At 32.9% G+C, this 25,402-nt stretch overlaps 4 protein-coding genes and 1 pseudogene across 9 annotated transcripts; 3 read left to right on the top strand and 2 right to left on the bottom strand.

Moving 5' to 3' along the window:
* Nucleotides 1–6,172: 6,172 nt before the first annotated feature.
* On the bottom strand, nt 6,173–6,924 carry LOC110269354 (F-box/kelch-repeat protein At1g30090 pseudogene; annotated as a pseudogene).
* A 1,950-nt stretch (nt 6,925–8,874) lies between these two features.
* On the top strand, nt 8,875–14,195 carry LOC107628723 (uncharacterized). Of its 4 annotated transcripts, none has more exons than XM_021118056.2 (8): nt 8,875–9,325; nt 9,407–9,817; nt 10,236–10,316; nt 10,411–10,805; nt 11,030–12,341; nt 12,564–12,655; nt 12,803–12,944; nt 13,217–14,195. In XM_021118056.2, exons 1-8 carry the CDS (start codon nt 9,109–9,111, stop codon nt 13,882–13,884), a joined length of 3,318 nt encoding a protein of 1,105 aa, XP_020973715.1. In that variant the 5' UTR covers nt 8,875–9,108; the 3' UTR covers nt 13,885–14,195. The 4 variants fall into 4 exon arrangements, with proteins under 4 accessions (XP_020973715.1, XP_020973714.1, XP_016186789.1 ...); XM_021118055.2 differs by having other exon boundaries at nt 13,214–14,195; XM_016331303.3 differs by having other exon boundaries at nt 12,561–12,655.
* A 1,912-nt stretch (nt 14,196–16,107) lies between these two features.
* LOC107628724 (protein S-acyltransferase 11-like) lies at nt 16,108–19,599 on the top strand. The gene is made up of 4 exons (XM_016331304.3): nt 16,108–16,383; nt 17,279–17,501; nt 18,157–18,455; nt 18,993–19,599. The coding sequence occupies exons 1-4, from the start codon at nt 16,336–16,338 to the stop codon at nt 19,479–19,481; spliced, it is 1,059 nt and encodes a 352-aa protein (XP_016186790.1). The 5' UTR covers nt 16,108–16,335; the 3' UTR covers nt 19,482–19,599.
* An 820-nt stretch (nt 19,600–20,419) lies between these two features.
* On the top strand, nt 20,420–23,487 carry LOC107628725 (E3 ubiquitin-protein ligase, putative (DUF177)). Of its 2 annotated transcripts, XM_016331306.3 has the most exons (7): nt 20,420–20,683; nt 21,166–21,357; nt 21,537–21,626; nt 22,297–22,383; nt 22,771–22,851; nt 22,932–22,977; nt 23,148–23,487. In XM_016331306.3, exons 1-7 carry the CDS (start codon nt 20,519–20,521, stop codon nt 23,231–23,233), a joined length of 747 nt encoding a protein of 248 aa, XP_016186792.1. In that variant the 5' UTR covers nt 20,420–20,518; the 3' UTR covers nt 23,234–23,487. The 2 variants fall into 2 exon arrangements, with proteins under 2 accessions (XP_016186792.1, XP_016186791.1); XM_016331305.3 differs by having other exon boundaries at nt 22,771–22,977; nt 23,148–23,466.
* LOC107628727 (uncharacterized) lies at nt 23,423–24,610 on the bottom strand. Of its 2 annotated transcripts, none has more exons than XM_016331307.3 (2): nt 24,471–24,610; nt 23,423–24,200 (listed from the first exon to the last, which is right to left on the bottom strand). In XM_016331307.3, the coding sequence occupies exon 2, from the start codon at nt 24,158–24,160 to the stop codon at nt 23,624–23,626; it is 537 nt and encodes a 178-aa protein (XP_016186793.1). In that variant the 5' UTR covers nt 24,161–24,200; nt 24,471–24,610; the 3' UTR covers nt 23,423–23,623. The 2 variants fall into 2 exon arrangements, with proteins under 2 accessions (XP_016186793.1, XP_020973717.1); XM_021118058.2 differs by having other exon boundaries at nt 24,350–24,475.
* Between the last annotated feature and the right edge of the window lie 792 nt (nt 24,611–25,402).

The raw sequence follows: 25,402 nt of genomic DNA, 5'->3' as shown, positions 1-25,402 counted from the left end.
AATAAAAAATTATTAAAAAATATTTTACACATATTTTTTTTTACATCTTATCTTCCATGTAATTTGTTGGGGAAGAATTTAGATGTTTATTAAAATCAAATAGTTAAATTATATAGTTAGAATAATTCTGATGAGATGTTTTTAGATATTCATTTGACATTTATAGTATCTGAATTAATTTAAAATTAAAATTTACATTGAATATATTATTTGAAATGAAACGATATCAATATAAGATACTGTATTATTTAAAAAAAAAACAATTAAATATTGTCATTTGTATAATTTATTAAATAAAATAATTAAAAATGATATAAAGTTTAAATTGATTGAGCATTGTAGTGACAAATCTTACATTAAATCTCAAATTAATTTTTATGATATATGGTCTCACAAATATTTTATATGACATTTTGTGACACCTAAAATAGAATTAAACTAAAACTAAATATCGAAGATGCTCTTAGTTTTTACTTTTGATACACGGATACTGACACGGACACGAGACACGACACGACATGGGACACGCTGACACGTAAATTTTAAAATTTTATAAGACACGGGGACACACATGCATATAAAATATAAAGTATTTTTTAAATAAATCGTAATAATATTTTGATATTTTATTGATATTAAAATATAAATTAATTTTTAATTATTTTTAATGTCTTATTTTAATTATATCAAGTATTTAAAATTTTTTTAATAAATAATAATATATACTATATCTAAATTTATTTCAAGAATATATGTTAAGAATAAGACTAGACACGCTGACACGTGATGGTATTTAGGTGTGTCCAAGCGTGTCTGGTGAAGAATTTTTTATTTTTTATTAAGACACAATTTGGACACAGCAGACACACATATCGGACGAGTGTCGAAGAGTGTCCAAAATGTGTTCGACATACAGACATGACAACTCAGCAAAGTATCTGTACTTAAGAGGTTTCTACTTTTTTACTGAAATTGCAATTTAGTCTATACCATTTAAAATTTTTAATTGGGTTCTTACTATTTAAAAATCATTAAAACTAATTGAATATTTCTCAACATATTGGCAAATTGATCATGTGGTTTGCAGCTGGCTTACAATAGAGAGCAAACCTTGATACACTTCAAAATCTCAACTTTGATAATAATAAAAAGAGTAAACTACCATTTTTACTTATAAAAGTTCAAAATACTAACAAATCTATCCACGAATAAATAAAATTATCATTTCTATCTATAAAAAATGGATTTTTTTCTAACAAAACTATCAAAATCTTAAAAAATTATTTAAAATATCTAAAATATTCTTTAATATAATCTAACTATAACTTCTCTTTTTACTCTACACCACCAATCCCACTAAATTCTTCCTCACCACCACTCTTATCCTCAAATCCTTCTCTTTACCACCCTGATCGAGCAAGGGCGGAAGAGTGAAAGAGAAAGCCGAAACAGAGAGTGAGAGAATGACTAAAAAGAGAATTTACTCATTATTGCTGAAAAATTCATTTTGAAGAAGAGGAGCATTCAGATTCAGAATTTCACATTTAAATTCAAATAACAATGCCTTAATAGAACCATATTATTATAGATTCAGCAACAGAATGAACAGAACTGCAAACACAAATTCAAATCTCAACAACAGAAGTGGATCATTCAAATTCAACAATCACAGATGTACAATTCAATAATAAATCAAATTATGGAGATGCAAAATTAGAAAATGAAGCAACAAAAATTGAAAATTGAAAATTAAAAAGACCACGACGACGACGTATTGCCAAATCTTTGAACCCCTAATCCCCAACCTCGAAGCTTCGTGAGCAGCGTTTCACGGTCGAAACACTGGCGCAGAGACTGTTGTCGAAGATGGTCCCAATCAAAGTCCACGAATTTTTTGTAAAAGGCAACAAGAAGGCCAAGAATTGGGTCATCGAAGCGGAGCACAAAAAATCAAGAGTGCCACCACTATGCAGAACCTCATACGTGTTTGCGAAGAGAAGGCAAAGAATGTTCACGACCCTTGTTGATAGAGCAGCAACGGTGGCAAACACAGATCTTCGAGCAGGGGTGGTGATGATGCGCAGATCTTGTCGCCACTGCTGCTGGAATCGCTACTGCTAAGCCACCACTACTGTCATTCTATTTCTACCTTTGCCGAGGTATTAGAGAAAGAGGCTATGATGGCAGTGGGAGTGATAGCAACAGTAATGGTGATAGTTGAGAGTGGTGGTTAGGAAGGATTTGGATAGTAGTGAGGCTTAGAATTGGAGAAGTGGTGATACGGAGTAAAAAAGGAAGTTAGAGTTAGGTTATATTAGAGGGTATTTTAAAAATTTTAAATTTTTTTTTAGGATTTGAAAAATTTTATTAGCAAAAATCTATCTTTTATGAGTAGAAAAGATAATTTTGTTTAATCGTGAATAAATTTGTCAACGTTTTAAATTTTTATGAGAAAAAATGATAGTTTACTCTAATAAAAAAACCTCACAAACATCTTTTTTGTCTTTTTTGCTCTATTCGCATGTACTCTCCTTAACCCTCAAGCTCTCTCTTTGAGCTCTCTCCCCCTCAAGCTCAAACGTTGTGAGTTTTTTTTAAGGATTTTTATCAATAATAATGTCAAGAAATGGATCATTTGAGTGTTTTTTCAATTCGATTAGTGTTGTAAAAGTGGGTATTATAGGAAGGTCGGATCTTGAACATTATTAGGTGAACCAAGGTTGCAAGTTTTAGATTTGCGATGTGAAGAAAAAAGTTCTTTCAACGAATGTATATGCAAATGAAGGTGAAATTTGGAGTATAGAATTAAAGGAAAATGTTGTTAATGGCTTAATACAAGTTCTATCATTTGCTTTTAGACAAAGAGTAAAGAGATCCTAAAAAAAAAAAATAGATAAAGATGATGAATTTTATTTTTGCATAAAGCTCACTACTTTTCCCAAGAGAAACTAAATGGATCAAAGAATTAGTTCGAATAAAATAGTGTAAAAAACATCAAATTGATTTATGGCAAGTTTTTCTATGGCGATTTTTTTTATCACAGAAAAACTCTACTTAAATTATATAGTAAGAATGTTATAATAGTAAAGGAAACATTTTGATAAAGATATTAAAAATGTCTTTTTTTTATTTTAAAAATTTTTACATGTGTCATGATATTTGACATCTTTATTAAATTGATTAATAATTTATTTTTAATAAATCAGAATAAAATCTGTTTATTATAACAACAATAATAAATGTAATTGTTCATATTATAATTATCAAACCTGATTTGATCCGATTGATTTACATAATTTAAACTAAATTATGTTTAAATTAAAAAAAAAGACAAATATATCCTGAATTTTTGTTTTGAGAACATTTAAATTCTTAAAAATTAAAAAATATAGTTAGGTCTCTAATATTAATATAAAAATTAAATTTAAATGAATACAAACTAATTTTAAAATATTCTTCGTTAAATATTTTTAAAAATATCTTTAATTTTTAAAAATTTTAAGTATAAATATATAAATTTTTTAATTTATTAAATATAAAATAAAATATTAAATTCGTTAACATTTTTTAAAGTGTTAAATGTCAATGAAAATCCAATTACAAATTTATATTTAGATTAAGAATTTAATTATAAATTTTTAAAATGTAAGAACAAATTATGATTTCAGCAAAAGTATAGAAATTAACCGTGTAACTTAACCAAATTAAATTGAAGCTGATCTCCGGTCTAGGAAGACTGGGCCGGCCCGCTTGTTACTTGTTGACTATAACTCGTTGTCATCAACAACACAAGCCAGAACAGTATCAGGCTACTAGCAACTATTACACTGTAGCTAGTTAGCTACAAACACAATTACCTTGATAAATTGTAATGATATTTTGATATTTTATTGATATTAAAATATAAATTAATTTTTTAATTATTTTTAATGTCTTGTTTTAATTATATCAAGTATTTAAAATATTTTTGTTTTAATAAATAATAATATATACTATATCTAAAAAATCTATCCACGAATAAACAAAACTATCATTTCTATTCATAAAAAATGGATTTTTTTTTAACAAAATTATCCAAATCTTAAAAAATTATTTAAAATCTCCAAAATATTCTTTAATATAATCTAACTATAACTTCTCTTTTTACTCCACACCACCAATCCCACTAAATCCTTCTTCATTACCACTCTCATCCTCAAATCCTTCTCTTTACCACCCTGATCGAGCAAGGGCGGAAGAGTGGAGAGAAAGCCGAAACAGAGAGTGAGAGAATGACTAAAAAGAGAATTTACTCATCATTGCTGAAAAATTTATTTTGAAGAAGAGGAGCATTCAGATTCAAAATTTCACATTTAAATTCAAACAACAAGACCTTAATAGAACCATATTATTATAGATTCAGCAACAGAACGAACAGAACTGCAAACACAAATTCAAATTCCAACAACAGAAGTGGATCATTCAAATTCAATAATCACAGATGTACAATTCAATAATAAATCAGATTATGGAGATGCAAAATTAGAAAATGAAGCAACAAAAATTGAAAATTGAAAATTAAAAAGACCACGACGACGACGTATTGCCAAATCTTTGAACCCCCAATCCCTAACCTCGAAGCTTCGTGAGCAGCGCTTCAAGGTCGAAACGCTGGCGTAGAGACTGTTGCCGAAGATGGTCCCAATCAAAGTCCACGAATTTTTTGTAAAAGGCAACAAGAAGGCCAAGAATTGGGTCATCGAAGCGGAGCTCAAAGAATCAAGAGTGCCACCACTATGCAGAACCTCATGCGTGTTTGCGAAGAGAAAGCAGAGAATGTTCACGGCCCTTGTTGATAGAGCAGCAACGGTGGCGAACACATATCTTCGAGCAAGGGTGGCGATGATGCGCAGATCTTGTCGCTACTGCTGCTGGAATCGCTACTGCTAAGCCACCACTACTGTCACTCTATTTCTACCTTTGCCGAGGTATTAGAGAAAGAGGCTATGCCTATGATGGCAGTGGGAGTGATAGCGACAGTGATGGTGATAGTTGGGGATGAGAGTGGTGGTGAGGAAGGATTTAGATAGTGGTGGGGCTTAGAATTGGAGAAGTGGTGATACAGAGTAAAAAAGGAAGTTAGAGTTAGGTTATATTAGAGGGTATTTTGAAAATTTTAAATCTTTTTTTAGGATTTGGAAAGTTTTATTAGCAAAAATCTATCTTTTATGAGTAGAAAAGATAATTTTGTTTAATCGTGAATAAATTTGTCAGCGTTTTAAACTTTCATGAGGAAAAATGATAGTTTACTCTAATAAAAAAAACCTCACAAACATCTTTTTCGTCTTCTTTGCTCTATTCGCATGTACTCTCCTTAACCCTCAAGCTCTCTTTTTGAGCTCTCTCCCACTCAAGCTCAAACGTTGAGTTTTTTTTAGAGTAAAGGACAAATCCGTCCCTGACCTTTTTTTTGCGGACATTTTCGTCCCCAAGGATTGGAAAATACATTCACGTCCCTGACCCCTCCAAAACGCGGACAAATTTACCCCTCCGTTGAAGTGACTCCGTTGGACTCAACAAAAAAACCTGACGTGGCTCCCGTGGTGCTGACCTGGCCGTTACGAGATGACACGTGGCATGTAACTTTTTAAAATAGGACATATTAGTCCTTTCACACCAAAACGTGTAGCTTTTCAAAACAGGACATATTAGTCCTCTCACCCCAAAACGACGCCGTTTCTCCCCCACCCCTCCAAACACACTTTAATCCCCTTCTGCATTTCTAATCAACAATACTTCACCAAATCCAGAAGCAGCAAATTCAGCACTTCCAGTTCTGCAATTCCAGAATCATCAGCAATGCATCCAAAACACATAAACAAAGAATCAACAGAGTAACAAATCGCAGCAACATCAGCGAAATTTCAAGAAAAACGAGAGGCAGGAGTCTAAGCAAATTCAGATTCAACAAGCAATTCAGCGACATATTCACCAACAACAGAGCACAAATTCAATTTCACAGGCTCAATTCACAATTCAACCAGTCCAGATTATGCAATTTATGAAGAACTTGTAAAAACTCCTTATAATTCTGGAAAAATTACTACACTCTCAAATAGAATCAGCAACTTACCAGAAATTGCATATGGAGAAAACGGATCTGAGAGAATAAGAAAAGCTATGCAAACAGCACCTAAGAGCTTGAAGAAGTGAGATCAGATAAACTCTCTGGTGCATCGATTACATGCCACCGAACACTGAAGCTCCATTTTTCGTCAGAATTTTCGTCTGGAAGCAGTCTAGAGATATGACCAACAGCAACATGAAGATTTCGGCCCACGACATAAATATGGCAATCACAAGCATTGATAGCAAAAGGCTTGCATATTTGCCCAGGCAAAGGGGGGCCATCTGTTTCCGTGTCATAGACTTTTAGCTTCATTCTTTCGAGCTCAGAGACAACAAACAAGTGGCCATAAACAACGACACTTGAACCGGTCCAGCCTTCTCTAAGTCCAACAGCCATGTTTTCCCAATTATCTGTTATGGGATCATAGACTTGTCCCCTTGGAGAGATATAAAAGGACCAAGTCAAGAGGGTAGTCGACCTCGGAGACCATACCGCCACATACAAAAAGAGTGCCACGAAAAGTGGGTGAGGTCAAGAACCTGCCATTGGATCTTTTCGGTGCACTTGTGGTAGGCGAATACAAAAAGCCAGGGGTCTTTGAATCCCAATTGTCTCCTGTTGGTGAAAAACTTCTCTTTGTTTCCAAGTAGCAGGTGCCACCTCTTGCATACAGCTCTACATGATGAATGACTCTGAACCGGCAGGCGGAGAAGGCAATTGAGAGCAACGTCGTCCGGCATGCCCGGTATTAATGGGTCTCCCCTGAAATAGCAATCACTAAGGACCCCACGGCGGGCCCACGGAGACGTCGTCATCCTTGGCGGAAGCGTCGTCGTCAGTGCGTATGCACTTGCCGAGTATGAAGGGAGTGGGAGCGAGCAAGGGCTTGTGGTCGAGCGAAGACGATGCGGAGGTTGAGGAAGGAGAAGAGAGAGAGCCAGCACCGCCGCGTACGGAGACGGAAACGGAGGAGAAGCTAGCGGGAGTGGTTCCGGTTCCGGTGGCGGCAATGATTGAGGGCTCGGCCTGGCGGAGGAGCCACTTGATGGTCTGGCCGTCGGACTTGTGGCCGAGCTCCGTCGGATGCCATGGGTTGGAATGCTCCCTTTCTTCCTTCACCCGCTTCACCTTCACACTGCATTCGAAGGATTAGGGCTCAACGATTTCATAGATTGGGAGTGGGAAAGAAACGACGACGTTTTGGTTCATGGGGACTAATACGTCCTCTTTTCAAAAGTCCTTCCCACGTGGCAGCCCGTAACGGCCAGGTCAGTGCTACGGGAGCCACGTCACCGTTTTTTGTCAGGGCAAACGGAGCGACTCTAACGGAGGGGTAAATATGTCCACTTTTTTGGAGGGTCAGAGACATTAAAGTATTTTCCAAACTTCGGGGACGAAATATGTCCGCAGAAAAAAAAGTTAGGGACAGATTTGTCCTTTACTCTTTTTTTTAAGGGTTTTTGATCAATAATAATGTCAAAAAATGGATCACTCGAGTTTTTTTCAATTCGATTAGTGTTGTAAAAGTGGGTATTATAGGAAGGTCGGATCTTGAACATTATTAGGTGAACCAAGGTTGCAAGTTTTAGATTTGCGATGTGAAAAAAAAAGTTCTTTCAACTAATGTATATGCAAATGAAGGTGAAATTTGGAGTATAGAATTAAAGGAAAAGGTTGTTAATGGCTTAATACAAGTTCTGTCATTTGCTTTTAGACAAAGAGTAAAGAGATCTTAAAAGAAAATAACAGAGATGATGAATTTTATTTTTGCATAAAGCTCACTACTTTTACCAAGAGAAACTAAATGGATCAAAGAATTAGTTTGAATAAAATAGTGTAAAAAAAATCAAATTGATTTATGGCAAGTTTTTCTACGGCGATTTTTTTTTATCACAGAAAAACTCTACTTAAATTATATAGTAAGAATGTTATAATAGTAAAGGAAACCATTTTGATAAAGATATTAAAAATATTTTTTTTTTGTTTTAAAGATTTTTATATATGTCATGATATTTGACGTCTTTATTAAATTGATTAATAATTTATTTTTAATAAATTAGAACAAAATCTGTTTATTATAACAACAATAATAAATATAATTGTTCATATTATAATTATCAAACTTGATTTGATCCGATTGATTTACATAATTTAAATCGAATTATGTTTAAATTTATTGAAAAAAAGATAAATATATCCTGATTTTTTGTTTCGAAAATATTTAAATTCTTAAAAATTAAAAAATATAATTAGGTCTCTAAAAAAAAAAATTTCAATTCTAGGTTCTTGTCCTAATCCAAGTCCAATCTTTCACTAATCTCTCAATCTGACTCATAAAAAAAATCTTAGTCCTCAACGTCTCTTTTCAAAGATATTATAATAAATATTAATATAAAATTAAATTTAAATGAATACAAACTAATTTTAAAATATTCTTCATTAAATATTCTTAAAAATATCTTTAATTTTTTAAAAATTTCAAGTATAAATACATAAATTTTTTAATTTACTAAATATAAAATAAAATAAAATTCGTTAATATTTTTTTAAAGTGTTAAATGTCAATGAAAATCCAATTATAAATTTATATTTAGATTAAGAATTTAATTATAAATTTTTAAAATGTAAGAACAAATTATAATTTCAGCAAAAATATAAAAATTAACCGTGTAACTTAACCAAATTAAATTGAAGCTGATCTCCGGTCTAGGAAGATTGGGCCGGCCCGCTTGTTACTTGTTGACTATAACTCGTTCTCATCAACAACACAAGCCAGAACAGTATCAGGCTACTTGCAACTATTACACTGTAGCTAGTTAGCTACAAACACAATTACCTCGAAACTCGAAACAAATCACACTACAAGACACATCGCCGCGCCTCGGCGAGCGAGTAAAGCGGTCATGGCAACTCTGGAGTGAGTACTGAGTGCCTTGAACATAACACTGATACTGATAACACGTCATTTCATTCAGTGACTCACAAAGCTCAAAGCTCCGATGAAGAATCACAAACCACTATTCTTCATCACCATATTCACGGTGCTAGTCGCAGTGGTACCTACCGTACAACTAGTTGTAGCATCGTCACCACCATCATCATCATCATCATCATCATCATCGCGCAACGTTGGCGAATGGGAGATCCTCACCAAACACAATTTCTCTTCTCAGATCCAACTCTATCCCCACATCCTCCTTCTCCTCACTATTCCATGTAAGCAAATTATTATTTCTGTCACTGAAGTTCGTATCTACACGAAGTTCTGATGTTTTATTCCTAATTTTTGAATCCTAGGGTCTGGTGAGGCTCGTTCTCTTATGAAGGATGTGTCACTAATGGTTTCTGATAGGTTTGAAGAGTTTGGCAATCTGAAATTGATGTATATGCATAGGAATATTGAGAAGATGCTGGCAGATTCCCTTGGTGCTAGTGCTGATGGGATATCAGTGCTTTATTTTCATTATTCCGTGTCTTACAAGTACAGAGGGAGGTTCAATGCCAGGAACATTTTGTCTTCATTGCGTCCTTACATGTTTCTTGCGCCTGAGGAGGTTCCTCTCAAATCCCTCAACACTCCTGAGGATTTGAGAGTCTTCGTCGATTCAACCGATAAGGTTCTGGTTCTTGTTGACTTTTGTGGTTGGACCCCGAAGCTGCTAGCCAAGAGTAGGAAAAATGGAACAGAAAATGGGTTTAGCATGCGAGGTTAGTGTCTGGATGTTCGTCACTTGTGTTACTTAATTGGATTTGGTGTTTATCGTTTTAGTTAAACATTTTGGTATTGTATGATGCTCAGTTTTTTTCCCTTATACTTTTGTGTTTATATTGTTGGATCAAATGCTAGGCCATAGGATTTATTTGTTAGTAATGGTGTGATCCACAGCTAGCATAAGGACTGCATCCATTGGAGGCATCATGAGTGGGGATGTTTATGTTTATCCCATTGAATTCTATGGGTGGAACTGGTATCATCATATATGCTACTTGTAATCTGTTAATGGTTGTAGTTGTTGCACAGAAGCCAACATATAAGCATTTTCCTTTCATATGTTTAGAAGTGGTATTATTGAACAACATTGTTGCAAGATGCTTTTAGTATAAAATAATAGAACTTTCCTTGCAGGTGATCACCTTGGAATGGGCTTTAGCGGAGGGAATGACAAACTTCCAGTATCAAGTGGGAAGACTAACCAGAAGGTGCCTGGTATTATCTAAGTGCATGACAAATGTGAAGTTTTCAGATTACATAATAAATTCATCATATCAGTTTTTCTTTTTCCCCCTCCTGAAATTACCAGAGAATCATATGTGCAAGGCGGAACTTGGTATCAATAATGGGTTCTGTGAAGCTCCTGGGCTTGGGGAATCTGCCTCAGTAAATGATGGTCTTCTTGAGGATTCTAAGGATACAACTTTTCATGTTCCATATTCCTGTTCACCTGAACAATTCGAATGGTTTCATTCTTTTTACTTGAAATTCATGACTGCTGTGAGAGAATTCTTTCTGCCTCCAGAACGACATAAATTTGGTCTGGTTTCAGATAAATCAATGCTTTCATCCCTTGGTGTTGATGAATCTGGTTCGTGGTTTGCAGTTCTCTACCAAGCTGGGTGTTCAAGTTGTTCAAAAATTATTAAAGTAGAGGATGACTTGAACTATGTTTTGCAGATGAATAATTATTTTGTCAAAGAGGTGAATAAAACCTTCCTAACTTTTGCTTTTTGTAGTTGTTCCAAATTCTTCATTGTTTGTCATGGTTTTATATTTCATTGTTCTCATTTCCTATCTCATGGATGAGCTATGACTGTATTCTTATTGTGGAGTAATTTAGTTTGCTGATATAAATGCAAGCTCCCATACATCTTTCAATTGACATCCATTTTTAGACTGATACTGTCTTGCTTTTTATCATTCAGCTGGAAGGTAATGGACATGATCGGGATCCAATTCTACCAGCAAACAAGCCATCAGTACTTTTATTTGTTGATAGATCATCTGACTCCTCTGAGACTAGGGGAAAAAGTAAGGAAGCACTTGATGCTTTTAGAGTATTGGCACAACACTATAATGTTGTGAATCAAGCAGGTAATAATAGCAATGATAATCATGTGAAAGTTTCTATCCAAGATTATCATGAGTGGAAGAGTAAATCTGAGCATCCCAAGTTAAAGTTGTCTATGACAGCTCAGAAGATTAAACTAAAGGAGAAGCTGTCTTCCATCATGCTTCTAAAAGATGGTCAGCAACTTCGTTTGGAAAATATAGCTTCGGATATAAAAGCTAGTTCTTTGAGTGAGATCTTTGGTTACCTTCTCCAGCAAAAGAAGGCTTCAAAACTTAGTTCCCTTGCAAAGGATTTAGGTTTCCAACTTTTATCTGATGATATTGATATCAAGTCAGCAAATGCTGAACAACCACTGTCAGAGTTTCAGTCAAATCAAATTTCAACAGAAACTTCTCAAGAAGGCCATACGGATACTGTAGAGCAGGAAAATGCTCCACATAGATCTGCTATTGAGCTTCAGAACAATCCCAATTTAAATGATCCATCTTCTCAGCATGACGAAGTGAAGCCACCTACTATTGTCTCGAGTAATGATATAAAATATGGGGACTCTGAAGAATCTGTTGGTGATCAAGATCTTTCTGCTGCCAACTTGAAACTGGAAACAGAAGATTCTTCAGATGGGTACACGATCGGGGAAGGAAAGTCTCATTTTATTGGTTTTAATGGTTCTTTTTTCTATTCTGATGGAAATTACCAGTTACTTAAAAGTCTAACTGGGGGTTCTACAATTCCATCTTTGGTTATAGTTGACCCCTTTTGGCAACAACACTATGTTTACCCTGAAGAGGAAACTTTCGACTTTTCTTCAGTGCATGCTTTTCTTTCCGAGTTTCTTAATGGAACCCTGTATCCATATCAGCGGTCAGGACATGTTCTTAAAGGCCAAAGGGAGGCCACCCGTCCTCCATTTGTTAATTTGGATTTTCATGAGCTGGACTCTATACCTAGGATCACGACTTGCACTTTCTCTGAACTTGTTATTGGTTTCAACCTGTCTAATAAAGAAAATGCTTCTAATGCATGGAATAAAGATGTGTTGGTCTTGTTTAGCAATAGTTGGTGTGCATTTTGCCAGAGAATGGAAATGGTTGTACGGGAAGTATATTTGGCCATCAAGGACTATGCAAATATGTTGAAGAGTGGATCCCAGGATGTGAAAGGTATTTCTGATCAGTAATATTGTATATATGTGTCTTTTTATTTGTTTATCCATTTGCATGTTATTATGAACACTGATCCTTTGGTGAATCTTAATTGTTCTTATCGGGTGGAATGGTGGGCAAGAATTTTCTGTTATGTGAATTGAATTTTAGATGAATTTCCTGGTGATATGGTAGATGCAGTCTCTAACAGTCTTACAATTGATGATTACATGGCAGAAGGCTTGGATTATGTTACGCTGAAGCTTCCTGAAATCTACTTATTAGATTGTACGTTGAATGACTGTGACTTGATATTGAAGTCAGCAAATCAGGTACTTTTGTAACCATGTTTTCTGATCCTTGTTGCTCTATCTTGCTTATCTATTTGCTATTAATTTTTTACACAACACATTTTATTCTGTTGAAATTTTTGGAAATTATAGCCACTTGATTATTTTGGTATATGTTCTAATATGCAGGGCGAGGTTTATCCTGCACTGATTTTATTTCCGGCAGAAATCAAGAAAGCTATTCTTTATCAAGGAGATATGGCAGTAATTGATATTATGAAGTTTGTGGCTGACCATGGAAGTAACTTTCATAATCTTATCAAGGAGAAAGGTAGGCATTCATGTATCATAGACTCTTGTTGAATGTTTCAGTTTATCAAAAAGGAACCGGATAATAATTGTGTCAAACTTGGATCACACACTTTATGGAGGTCATTGCCATCAAAGGGGCTTGAGTAGTAGAATCACAAACTTGTGGCTGATGTATCTTCTGTTTCTTCCTTCTTGTATTTGCATGCCATCTTTCAATTATTTGTCATCTGTTTTATTAGCCATAAACAAAGTGGTAGTCTTAATGATGATTTTTATCTCACGATTTAGCAGTTCTTTGGGTATCTGAGAGGGTAGTGAAGAATCAAGATTTGTATGATACTTTGCAAACTGAAATCCATGAAGAATCACTTCATAAACACAGCAAATATGTTGCAGCCCCAGTTCATGATAACATGGTGGACGAGGTCGTCAGACCTAATGTGATGAATTCACCTGTATCAGATGGATCACATGAAGCATTGTCTCAAGTGATGACTGGTTCAGTGCTAATTGCCACAGAAAAGCTTTCTGGGGTTCAGCCATTTGACAGAGCGAAGATTCTCATCGTGGCAGCTGATCAATTAACCGGATTTCAAGGTCTTATCATTAACAAGCCTATAGAATGGAATGTTCTGCCTACACTCCAAGAAGGATTTGAAAAGCTTAAGGAGGCTCCTCTATCCTTTGGTGGTCCAGTTATGCAATCTGGACTGCCTCTTTCATCTTTAACAACAGTTTCCGGTGGTTCTTCACCCGAAATCCTTCCCGGAATTTACTTTCTTGATCAGGTAACAACAATTCGAAGAATCGAGGAACTAAAGTCAGCAAATAAACCAGCTGATAATTACTGGTTTTTCCTCGGGTTCTCAAGTTGGGGTTGGGACCAGTTATATCATGAAATGGCAGCAGGAGCATGGAACTTGAGTGATGATGGCGTGAGACATTTAAATTGGCCATGACTACCATTTATTCACCTTCTTCAATGTTCTAAAAGACTCAATATTAAGTTCTTGTTCATTGTATGAATAATTTACAAGAGCATATATAGACAAAAGTAGGCAAGTAGCATCCATTTTGTGATTAGTTATAATCATGGAGGTGAAGAATCAGAAAAAATGTGGCGCTTGTTTGGGCAAGTTATCCAAAATTTTCATTTTGGAATGGTTACAAATTTTTATTTGGGTTACTGGTCAAATTTAGTCTCTAAAAGATGGATCATTTTATAAATTTATCTTTGAAATATTTTATCAATTAAAGGTTATAAATTAATTATTTTTGTTCTTCCATTACTTTATTAACAATTTCTGTCATTGGTTGATGGTTTGGAATGTTAACCGATAACATATACGATACCTAGTACGTTTAATTTGATGATGAACGAATATGTTTACGAAAATCTATTAATTTAGTGTCGCTAGGTTATATTGGGATTAGAATTTATGTAATTGGGGATTTATGTAATTGGGAAAATGGGTATAGATTTTCATAAAACGTATTTGTTAAACGTCTAATTGGACATGTTAGATATTATGTATATTGTTAGTTAATATTCTGTATACTGTTAGTTAATATTCTATATCATCAATCGTTGATAAAAACTGTTAACGAAATAATGAAAGAATAAAAATGATTAATTTATAATCTTAAAATGATCAATTTAAATGATAAAATGTTTCAATGACAAATTTAGAGAACAAATATTTCTGTGTCTAATTTGAATGATTTTTTGGTGTTATTTAAAAAACATAAATGTACCCCGTCAAAAAAAAAAAGAAAAAAGGATGAATGTACATAACACTTTGACTTGTCTTCATGTTTTGCCTTCAAAAAGATTTGGCATGGTTAATTACCTTGAAATATATTTATAATAGGATGCATAAAGTTAAATCTTTATGAATTATTTAAAATGTTTTATACAGTTATGCAATTATAACTATTTATTTGTATGATCATTTATGTAATCAATGTAAAAGATAATTATTTTTATTAATGCGACGTTATGTGATTGAATACACATGTAAAATAGTTTAACCTTGTAATTATTTTGATCAACATGATTAAAAAATTTGAAAAAATTAACTGAATCATTACCCATTGTTTGAAGGTGAAATTGGTGGTCAAGAAAATATTAAAAAAGTGTATCAAGAGAGAAGAAAATGAAAATAATACATTCAAATTCACTCATAAATAGAATTGAAAAATTTAAGACTTTAGCCACCTAAAATTAAAGTATTTTTTTTTTTTGGTGTCTTAAAATTAAAGTGTTTAGCTACTACGTGCCTACCACCGTAAGATTATAGAAATTTTATGGTTTAATCATTTTATCGGTCCTTATAATTTTATCAAATTTTTAATTAGGTTTTTAAATTTTTTTTTTCGATTGAATTTCTATATTATATCAGATTTTGTAATTAAGTTTCTGTGACAAAACGAAAACCAATTAATAAAATATTCTATTAAACAAAACAAATATGGCTAACACTCGACTGAATATTCTGTATAATTTAATAGAATATTTTATTAATTTTAACGTTTTTGTCATAGTAAAAATTTAATTATAAAATCTGATATGGTATAGAAGTCTAATTAAAATATATATATATAAAGACTTAATTAAAAATCCAATAAAATTATAGAAAAAACCAAACTTTAAACATAGGAGATACCAATAACTTTTGCCGAAAAAGAAATCTAATAATAGCAAAATGAATTTGTCAATTTAGAAGAAGTATAATATATGAAAATAAAAAATGAAATGCAGTATTTAGAATTTTATGTCAGAGAGAACAAATTCCTCTGTAGTTCAAATTGATTAACCATTTTTCTCTTATAATAATAATACACGAATTTTTCTTAGGATATCTCCCAAGAATATATATTTTAAGATTAATTCTGGTATATTCACAAGTATAAATCATTTTATATAATTATTTAAATACGTTCGTTATTATATATATTTATTTAATGATTGTAAAATAAAATTATTTTTACTCACGTATACACAATTAAATGTATGTATAAAATTTCCTATATAGTTAATCAAAATTAAATTATTTTCTATAAAATCAAAATCATTTATTCATTTCATTTCGCTATTTTATGAATTTTTTTTAAAAATAAATTTTTGTTCCTAACTAAAAAAAGAGCCAAGTATAACTTCCATTCATCGGTAGTTTGGAATCAACCCGGTTGATTCCGGTATCGCTGAGAGAACCTCTCATACATTGTTTGTTTCTCTAAAACTTTTTTTTGTTAAAAAAAAAAAGAGAGAGAGAGAAGAACAGGTACATTGTTTTGATTCCTACCAGAACAGAGTACTTTGTAATTTTGCTATGTAAATATTTGTTGATTTTTGTTGTTGTACAATACAATCCACTTTTTGAGGAGCAAGGAATTGCATATTCGCATTCATGGCTTCTTCTTCTTCTTCCTCCTCCTCTTCTTCTTCTTTACCTGAGGTTGGTTTTGAATTTGTTTATTTTCTTTTTGTTATATTTTCCCTCCATTTTTCAGGTTTTAGGTAGCATCCATTTTTTCATTTCATATTTTCTATGTTGTTAGTTATCTGTTGTTGCCATTTCTGAATTGGTTTCTTTTGAATCATCTTTGGTTGTTTCATATAAGAATCCTCAGATATTTTGGCACCTTGGATGATTAGAACTTTGTAACTGAAAACAAAAAAAAAATTGTGAAATTTGATTAGAATCAAAAGCATTTTGTTAGTTTAAGTCTGTAACACCCTTAACTTTTTTGATAAAAGTAACACCAAGGAAGGAGAAGAATCACTTGGAACTTTTGAAGAATGACATTTTGACAAGAGGGGAGAAACTTAAGATAATTGGCCTGTTTTCTCGATAATGGGGTTTTATTGGGAGGAAGATTCTCTGTCTCTTTCTGGCAGAGGGTGGAAATTCCTTTTAGTATCTCTTAGATGAATGGTAAACTCATTACATTTTGGTGGAGATTTTAACTTGGGTATATTTGGCTTTTTGCATCTCAAAAACCATCGGTTAACTACTACTTTGGAGGATGAGGTGACATTGAAAAATCATGTCAAATTGATGTGAAATGCGCTTAACAATTGCAATATTCGAAACTCTTTGGGGAGTTGAGAAATTCGAATGTGGTCAATTAATGGCTGTGTTGTGCTCCCTTAGGGAGTTTTATTGTATTGATATTTATAAGAGGAGATTCTTACAGATGAAGATTCCATGTATGAACTTGCATTACTTAGCTATTTTAGTCATTTGGTAAATGGATGGCTCCATGTATTGTATTGCTTGCGTTTTTACTTTTACAACATTTTTGAGATTTCTAGCTTCATTGGTTGCTCATATAATTCTCATCATACAGGAGCAGCATGTGACTACAGTTTCTGAGAATTATGAAACAACATGCTGGGGTTGTGGACTGCGCCTTTCGCTTCCTACTTGTACATCTGTTTTCAAATGTGGCTGGTGTGGAGCTTTAACAAATCCAAACAAGCAGAAAAATGTCACTAAGGGCTGTTGGTGGAGACGGCTGTGGGAGCGGTGCATCGTTTCATTTGTCTTTGTGTTTATGCTCTTTATAATATGTAAGCCACTAATGTTCTTCCACGCTACTTATGCCATTAAATGCCTGTTCAGTTTATGAGGTTTGGTTGTGAAGTTCAAACCGAAATTGTTTAAAATATTTTTCAAGTGGATTGGTAGTTATATTCGAAGGCAGGATTTTCTGGTAGCCTTTTTTTCTTGTTTTTCTTTTAAATGAAACATTGTTGTAAAAGGGTCATAGAATCCTACTAAAAGAAAGGGTACCAAAATTGATTGAATTGTATGGGTTCGGATTAAAACGTATGTTATGAAGTTCAGTTTTCTTGAATGAGTTGAAGGAGAGGTTAGAGTCTAGAACATTTATAATCAAATTTTGTAGTGAGGATTTGAATCTGATTTTAGTTCAATCAATTGATGCTCATCTGCAATTGTTGGTCTGCAGAATTCTTTTTCAACCCCCCACCCCCCTCTTTTTTTTTTTAATGATTGTGTGCCTTTCGCCCTGTTTGAGCAAAATTTACTTTAAGAACAATCTTGCACTTCACTGCTCCTTCTGCAGGCTCATCATTACCTGTATTATTATCATATCTATTATCATGTAGCTGGTTTCATTGAAGCATGCACCTAAGAAATAAAAAAGGAAGAGACTTGTAACTGCATATCTGATTCTTCTCAATTCATTGATCTTTTGTGCAGTTGGTGCAGTGTGGGCAGTCCTTCCCATTGTCTTTTCTTTCAGTTTCTTTTCTGGAATTTTTCACTCTACCATTTCAGCAATCTTGTCCATAGCCACCATTTCTTTCTTCAGCCTCGTTGCATTTCACGGTGCTGGATCGCCTCCAAACATATTATGGGGAAGTTACCCAACTGTAGGTAGAAATGAACTGGAAAATTACACTTTCTGTTACTACTGCTCGAAACCTAAGTCACCGAGAACCCATCACTGTCGAACATGTGGAAAATGTATACTCGACATGGATCACCACTGCCCATTTGTAAGTTAACATCATCTTCTAAATATGAAAATTTCAATTTTTAGCTTATATATTGTTGTACTCTTCTATACTAAAGCTTTTCTTGTTTTCAATAATATAGTGTAGACCTTACAAAACAATTTTCTATGTAAGAAATGTTTTGAAAGTTTCTCCAAATCAAAAGAAAGTTCTAATGCAGGTTGTATTTACTATTTAGGATTTCTTTCTTTTGGTATTCTAGTTGGTTTGCAATTCAGTATGTCGTGGTCAGCAGCATGATTCATTTGTTCCAAGTGTCTCAAGTTTTATAGTTATAATCACTGCATGTATACTAGTCCCTTCGATTCAAAATATCTGTCACTTTGGAAATTTGGTACATTTACAGCTCAATAAATATAGATACAAATTACATCCAAATATATTGAGTTATCAATGTGCTAAATTTTTAAAGCAATAGGTTTTGGAATGGATATTAAATGGTGACTGTCATACAATAGGACTTCATACTATCTTTAATTCTGTATCTTAATGTATGGCAATTTTTTGTCCTCTTGGCAGATTGGGAACTGTGTTGGTGCAGATAACCACCGCTGCTTCATCGCCTTCCTCATCTCCGCTTTGGCCGGAACCTCCTATGCTTCTATAATGTCCATATATGCAATGTCCCATATATGGCAAATGCCATCACTGACATACTCTTTTGAAAACTTGGATGGGCCTATAGGCCTATTTCCTCAATCGAGACGTATCGTCGAAATTATGATTACTGCACTGAGTTCTCTTCTATTCCAATCCTCAAGGGGTGTTATTCTTGTTTACATAATCATTGCAAGTGTTTCAGTGCAGATAGGACTGAGTATTCTTCTGTGTCAGCAACTGTATTATATTTATGAAGGGGAAACTTACTTGGGTCACCTCAACTTGCAAGCTCATAGCATAGAGGCAAAGAAGGATTGCCAAAATCTTGTTAGATTTTTTGGTTTCCCATATTCTGTAAAAAGATTTTTGCCAAACTCTCTGCTTCCTCAGAAGATACATGTTAAGTGAAATAATAGCCATTTTTTGTTGTTGTAAGCAAGGCGATTTTTTGTCCCTTCTATTTGACTAATTTGTATCAATTTGGTTTCTTCCTTATGTATAAAAATAAATAATAGCATTGCATGAATAGTAGCCATTAGTTATCAGCATAAATTTTACACCGAACCAACCATTCTTTGACAATTATCTTCGTTTTGAAGTTCAATCTGAGATGTATAAATTGGATGAAATCATACATGCATATGGTAATGTATTATAATTTATAAACAACAAAGAAACATCCGTTTGGTAAAAAGAAAAAGAGGATGCTATATTCATAAGTTGTTTAATCTGGATTGAATTTTACAAGATTTGTATTGATTACATTTAATAGAGTGTAATAATTTGATCATAATCCTAATTTGATTTTCTTTCAGGTTAGAAAACATAAGTTAAAAACACAACTTTTCTTCTCTAGATAACTGGTAGGCGTTTGATAATTTTTAATTAAAAAATGTGGTAGTCTTGAATCAACGAGAAGGAAAAAGATTAAAAAAAAAAAAAAAAAAAAACTTAACCAGCATAACCTTAAAAATAGCATTTTTTTTAAATCTTAAAAAATAAGTCGAAAATAAATTATTGAATAAATCAAGTGAAAATATTTATATTTTATACAACAATTTTGATGGATTTTAACTATCAAACCCCTCTAAAAACTATACATTTTAGATTATATCAACTAGTGTTTAAAAGATAATTATTATAATTTATAAATGATAAAAATTTTAAATCATCAAATCTATTAAAAAGTAAAAAAAAAATGTTTTTTTTTATTGTTTATATAAAAAATTACTACATATAAAATACGAACAAGTAATATTATTTTTACACTAGCAATATTTTAGAATATGGCCTATACTCAACTTTCCTTATAAACTAACTGATAAAGATACACTTGCATACGAGGCTCAAACCCAATCACATATGAAGATAAGGTTTCAACCCATAAAACCAAACATAAATATCACTTGTGTTATTCTCTTCTGTTCAGTGAGTTATCATTTGTTATGGCCAAAGCTTCAAATTTGGTGTCTCCAAGGATCTTCAATTCAGTTTTCAATCCATGCCACCAATCCAACACCATCAGGTTGCACTCTCAGTTGAATTCTCACAATCATTCCAACAATGCCATTGCCTCTACCAAAAGAAATGATAACTTTCACTCTCCATTGGTAACTAACTAACTAACTATTTTTTTTTTTCATTCTTCATTCTTCACTACCTTCTCTTTAAGTTCTTAACCCTTGTTTGTTTATTTGTTTCTATGCGTGCTTATGTATCTTGAATATGTTGAACGGTTGATTATTAGTGTAAATTTGGGAATTTGATACATTTATAATTCAATAAATCTGGTAATAAATTGCATACAAATTAATTGAGTTATGAATATTCCAAAATTTACAAAGTGATAGATATTGTGAAACAAAGTATCATCAAAATATATCTTAATAAGTTGAGAGTACAATGAAGCAAGGTTGCTTTTTCAAGCAAATTGGTCACCTTAAAAGATTCAAATTTGTATCCTAATAGTGTATCAAAGTTGATATCTATGATATATATACAGAGCAAAACTTGTAATACAAGGTGGTGTCTTCCATCTTCTCTTTTTCTTCTTCATATTCTGAAGCTAGCAATTGTGTGTGATCAAACTTAGATTGGCAAGAACACAAGCAGGGCGACTCGTCGCCGGCTGATCACGATATCACCAGGTGACGGCAGATATCATGGGGATTGGACAAGCAACTACCATGTATCATTGCAAGAGCTGCAGTTACAGGATTTGATTGAAGATGATAATGATCAACACAAGGATGCACAAGTATTCATCAAACTCAACATCCAAAAGGTGGTTCCATAGTATTTCATTTTAATGTTTGACTAGCAACTTAGATTCAAATTTGTTACTGACATGGTATTGAAATATGTTTAGTTTATGTGTTCATTATTGACCTAGAATTCATGCTCCAAAATTTTCAAATTTAGTTTGATTGGTCACTTGTCAATGCTTGTGCATGGTAATGCCAGCATGCTAGCTTTGGCCTATCAGTGGATGGAAGAGTTATGACATCATTCACTAGAAAGTGTGGCACCTGTTGTTCCCCATATTGCCAACAGGTATTATTTCCTTTCATATGAATCTAGGTTCACAATGTGGCTTTTTCTTTCCTTGTTTTTTTTTTTTCACCCAAATTATTATGCATGGATCATTGTTGGTTTTTATATTTTTTATTGCAGTATCTTTGATATTATGAATTTGATCTCTACCCTCTTCTCTTTTCCTTTTATTATTTGAGAAAGTTCTATTAGAGATATAATAATTTATGTATTTCTTCTTATAAACTTAAATTTTTGGAAGAAGTAGTTCATGATATGGTATCAAAACTTCTATGATCTAAAGGTTTAGACTTCGATCATTATTAGTTAAAATCTCAGCATAAAACTAACAAAAAAGAGAAAGAAAACCTGTACAAAATTTGCGCAAACCCAAAAAGAAGCTCTTGCACGAAGGGACGTGTTAGAGATTTAACCATTTATGATCTCCTCTTATAAATTTAAGCTTTTGAGAGAAGTAGTCTCATGACAAGTACAAGTCATGCTTACATCTACACCATTTCTTTCCCCTAGCTGAATAAACTCGATCCTTACCAACTTATATTTAGGTTTTGGTACAACTAAGGACAAATATCTCTATGAATTTGGTAGAATGAAAATTTCATATATTATTTGGCTCCTAAAGTGTTTTCTATTCTATATGATGACCCCATTTCTTTTTTGATGATCAAAGATTGACGCAAACTTTAACGTATGGGTTCTCATGGCAAATAGAGATAACCGCAAGATGCAACTACCCGAAATTGGTGGTGATCCTTCTGTAAGTCTCTAAATGCATTGAGTTTCATCATTTCTGCATCTCCCATTATGCATATAAATTTGAAAAGCTTGCTTTGATTTTTTCCTTCTTTGCAATTCCAAAACTTAGTAAGACTTTTCAAAAGAATATAAGATTTTATTGTCAACTTCAGGTATTATCTATGTTGTGACATACTATGCTTTTAATGGATACAGCTTTTACCACCACTATATTTAAAGATTAAGGCGGAATCATTATGCCTCATTGTGCATACTAATTATTCAATCATTGGAGGCATTCGAAGCTATCATGCTTCATAACAACAAAACAGCAAAAGTACCTTGTCCATCGTTTTCAGATTCAAATATGATTAAGGTCAATCTAACCCAGCTAATCTTTTCAATACAGGTGATATATGTCAGACCAGGATCTGAGGTTAATTTGGATTCTCTTGTACAAGATGCTATCAGGCTAAACTCCACAGTAAAGGTGTGTTCATTAGAATTTCAAATCATTATAAGTTCTTATTTTAGAAGCTTTAATTTCTTTTTTCATGTATTAATTTGCAGGATACTTGCTCTGAGTTGTGCGAGAAATCTGAGGGTACAATACTATGTAAGCACCTCCAATTTTCAAAAAGAAAATATTGAAAAAACTTAACAATGAGGCCACTGTTTATTGCTTTTCAAATTTTCTTAACCTTTTTTATTGCTGTCATATACATACAAGAGTCACCATGTAAAATATTCAACCAAAACTAATGAAAGTTTGTTTTGATTTTTCAGTTTCAAGTGGACAAGGTCAGGCCTATGTTGATAAAAAGTGGTTTTCTAGATTACTGGAACTGAAGAAAAAGAAAGCAAACTCATGATTTATACAGCATGGAAATTAGAAGTTCCTTGTACATAATAGTCAGTTTGCAAATAGCTTGTATGTATAAGTAACGACTCATCAACAAAATAATATCACTTTTACTTAAATTTTGCATATTGATACTTCAGATGGTGGATATCATACTCTAAATCCTTACATTTAGCCATGAACATTTTACTCTCATTCATTGTAGTGAGTCAGCATACTTGAGATTGAAATTAACTTCATAAATTCCAACTTCTACATTTCAAATGGCACACAAGTTTTTGCCATAGGAATTTTTATCCAAGGAGGAGATATTATTGGTTTGCTATCTTCATATAAAAAATGTTAATAACTTCAAATTCTCAATAATTGTCATTACCACAAAAAAAATATGTAAATAATTTCAGTGTTCATCCATATTGATTACCAGACGAGCTTTTAGAGAACATGATCCACAGGGAAGAATTACTGATCCTGGCAAAGAATCATTGTTCAATATAGATATTCTACTTTCATCCCTCAACAAGGAATACCCCATTTTCTGCAATTCCAATGAGTCTATAGAGAAGTAATCTCCACATCTGCACTGATAAAACAGTTCCAATGCTTCTCCGTCATCTTCATTCATCATATCCTCTAAGCTTAAATCTTCTGCAACATCAACAGCTGAGACATCACGCCTTGAACTTCGGAGCTCACTATCATAAAATAAACGAGAGCTTGAATCGCCAAGAACTTCCCACGCCTTTTGTACTTTGAGAAATCTATCTCCACTAGTTTGATTGCTGCCGGATGCATCAGAAGATTTCAATAGCTTATCAGGATGCAAACTGAGTATGGCGGAGCGGTAACTAGCACGGATTTCTTCATAACTTGAATCTTCCTTGACATTGAGAACCTTATAATGCGTTTCATGAATGACATTCTTGTCCAGAAGCATTATTATAGACGTTAATTTTTACTCAGAAAGGCAAGGTTATCTGCATTCAAGAGAGAAACATCAGCAACAAGGAAAATGAATTCTCTGGTTTGGAATTCAATTAAATATTATTGTGTGGACAATTTTCAGATCAATGCTATTCTAAATTCCATTTTGACATATTTAAATCGATATTGTCGTTAATGTTACCAGATATTGTTCTCACTTCTGATTGTGCAGTATCCATAGCTGAAAACTTGCATAACTTCTATCTTCGCAAGCGAATGATTTAAATAGGATTCCAAGGAACAAGAGGAGAAAGAAATCGTACCGTATTATCACACGAGAGTCTTGATGTTTCTCGATTCCGATCGGTCACTGCCTCAACGGAATGTATCGAGTAATTGCAACAGAATTTGGACAGAAAAATGTGAAGCTCTGAAACCCTAGAATTGCGGAGGTGACAAAGGACAAAAAAGAAGCCGAAGTGCACAGTTCAATTAAAACGCACAGCTTCAAACCGGCGAGGCGGCGATGGAGTTGCTCTATTTTGGTCAACTCTGTTCTGCCATTTACAATTGTCGATTATTCTAAACTTAAAATATTTTAATTGAAATATATATAATATGGTTGTAAAATTAGAATATCTAAAATATAGGAAAAATTGTATAACCTAATTTTGTTTGACATGAACTTCGCATTCTAAACTTAAAATTGTATTTTATTCTTAAAAAATATGATATCACCAATTAATTTTATTCTAAAAACGCATAAATACTCCATGCGTAATGTATTTCTATATGAAGAATGCTGGGGTTCACAATTTTGATGTTTTATAATCATCAATTGGCCATCAATAGTATTTTTAATGGTTTGAAATTACATCTAATGGTAAAAAATCACTCACTTTTATTTTGATGGTTAAATATTAGCCAGAAAACACAATTTTAATCCTATAAACTATTCAATTTTTATTTGGTCCTTATTTTTTTTCCCATTTGACAATATATATCACACTACATAGTAATAAATTTGTCATTGAACATTTAAATCAAATTTCCAAAGAAAAAAAAAAAAGAGGGACACCCCCCCCCCCTTCTTTTTCTCTCTTCAAAAAATATTTAAAGGATTTGTAACAAGACTTGCCCCTAAAATATATATCACTTCTTTTTCACTTTTAACAATTTACTTTTTAATATCATTTAATATATAATATTGATAATACATGATATTATCATGATTTATAAAAAATTAAATTAAAAA

The sequence above is a fragment of the Arachis ipaensis genome, chromosome B3 (genome assembly GCF_059453495.1).
Source record: "Arachis ipaensis isolate K30076 ecotype BB chromosome B3, ASM5945349v1, whole genome shotgun sequence".
NCBI classification, from domain to species: domain Eukaryota; kingdom Viridiplantae; phylum Streptophyta; class Magnoliopsida; order Fabales; family Fabaceae; genus Arachis; species Arachis ipaensis.
The sequence above is the reverse complement of the archived record's forward strand: the minus strand, read 5'-3'. Positions and strand labels throughout refer to the sequence as shown.

Excerpts from the sequence above, each read along its gene's own strand:
- LOC107628723 (XM_016331302.3), top strand. The coding sequence starts at position 9,109 with ATGAAGAATCACAAACCACTATTCTTCATCACCATATTCACGGTGCTA. Across the intron at positions 9,818-10,235 it reads AAATGGGTTTAGCATGCGAG|GTGATCACCTTGGAATGGGC; the intron begins GTTAGTGTCTGG and ends CTTTCCTTGCAG. Across the intron at positions 12,342-12,560 it reads TGGATCCCAGGATGTGAAAG|AAGGCTTGGATTATGTTACG; the intron begins GTATTTCTGATC and ends ATTACATGGCAG.
- LOC107628724 (XM_016331304.3), top strand. The coding sequence starts at position 16,336 with ATGGCTTCTTCTTCTTCTTCCTCCTCCTCTTCTTCTTCTTTACCTGAG. Across the intron at positions 16,384-17,278 it reads CTTCTTCTTCTTTACCTGAG|GAGCAGCATGTGACTACAGT; the intron begins GTTGGTTTTGAA and ends CTCATCATACAG. Across the intron at positions 17,502-18,156 it reads GTTTATGCTCTTTATAATAT|TTGGTGCAGTGTGGGCAGTC; the intron begins GTAAGCCACTAA and ends TCTTTTGTGCAG.
- LOC107628725 (XM_016331305.3), top strand. The coding sequence starts at position 20,519 with ATGGCCAAAGCTTCAAATTTGGTGTCTCCAAGGATCTTCAATTCAGTT. Across the intron at positions 21,627-22,296 it reads GTTCCCCATATTGCCAACAG|ATTGACGCAAACTTTAACGT; the intron begins GTATTATTTCCT and ends TGATGATCAAAG. Across the intron at positions 22,384-22,770 it reads AAATTGGTGGTGATCCTTCT|GTGATATATGTCAGACCAGG; the intron begins GTAAGTCTCTAA and ends TTTTCAATACAG.
- LOC107628727 (XM_016331307.3), bottom strand. The coding sequence starts at position 24,160 with ATGCTTCTGGACAAGAATGTCATTCATGAAACGCATTATAAGGTTCTC.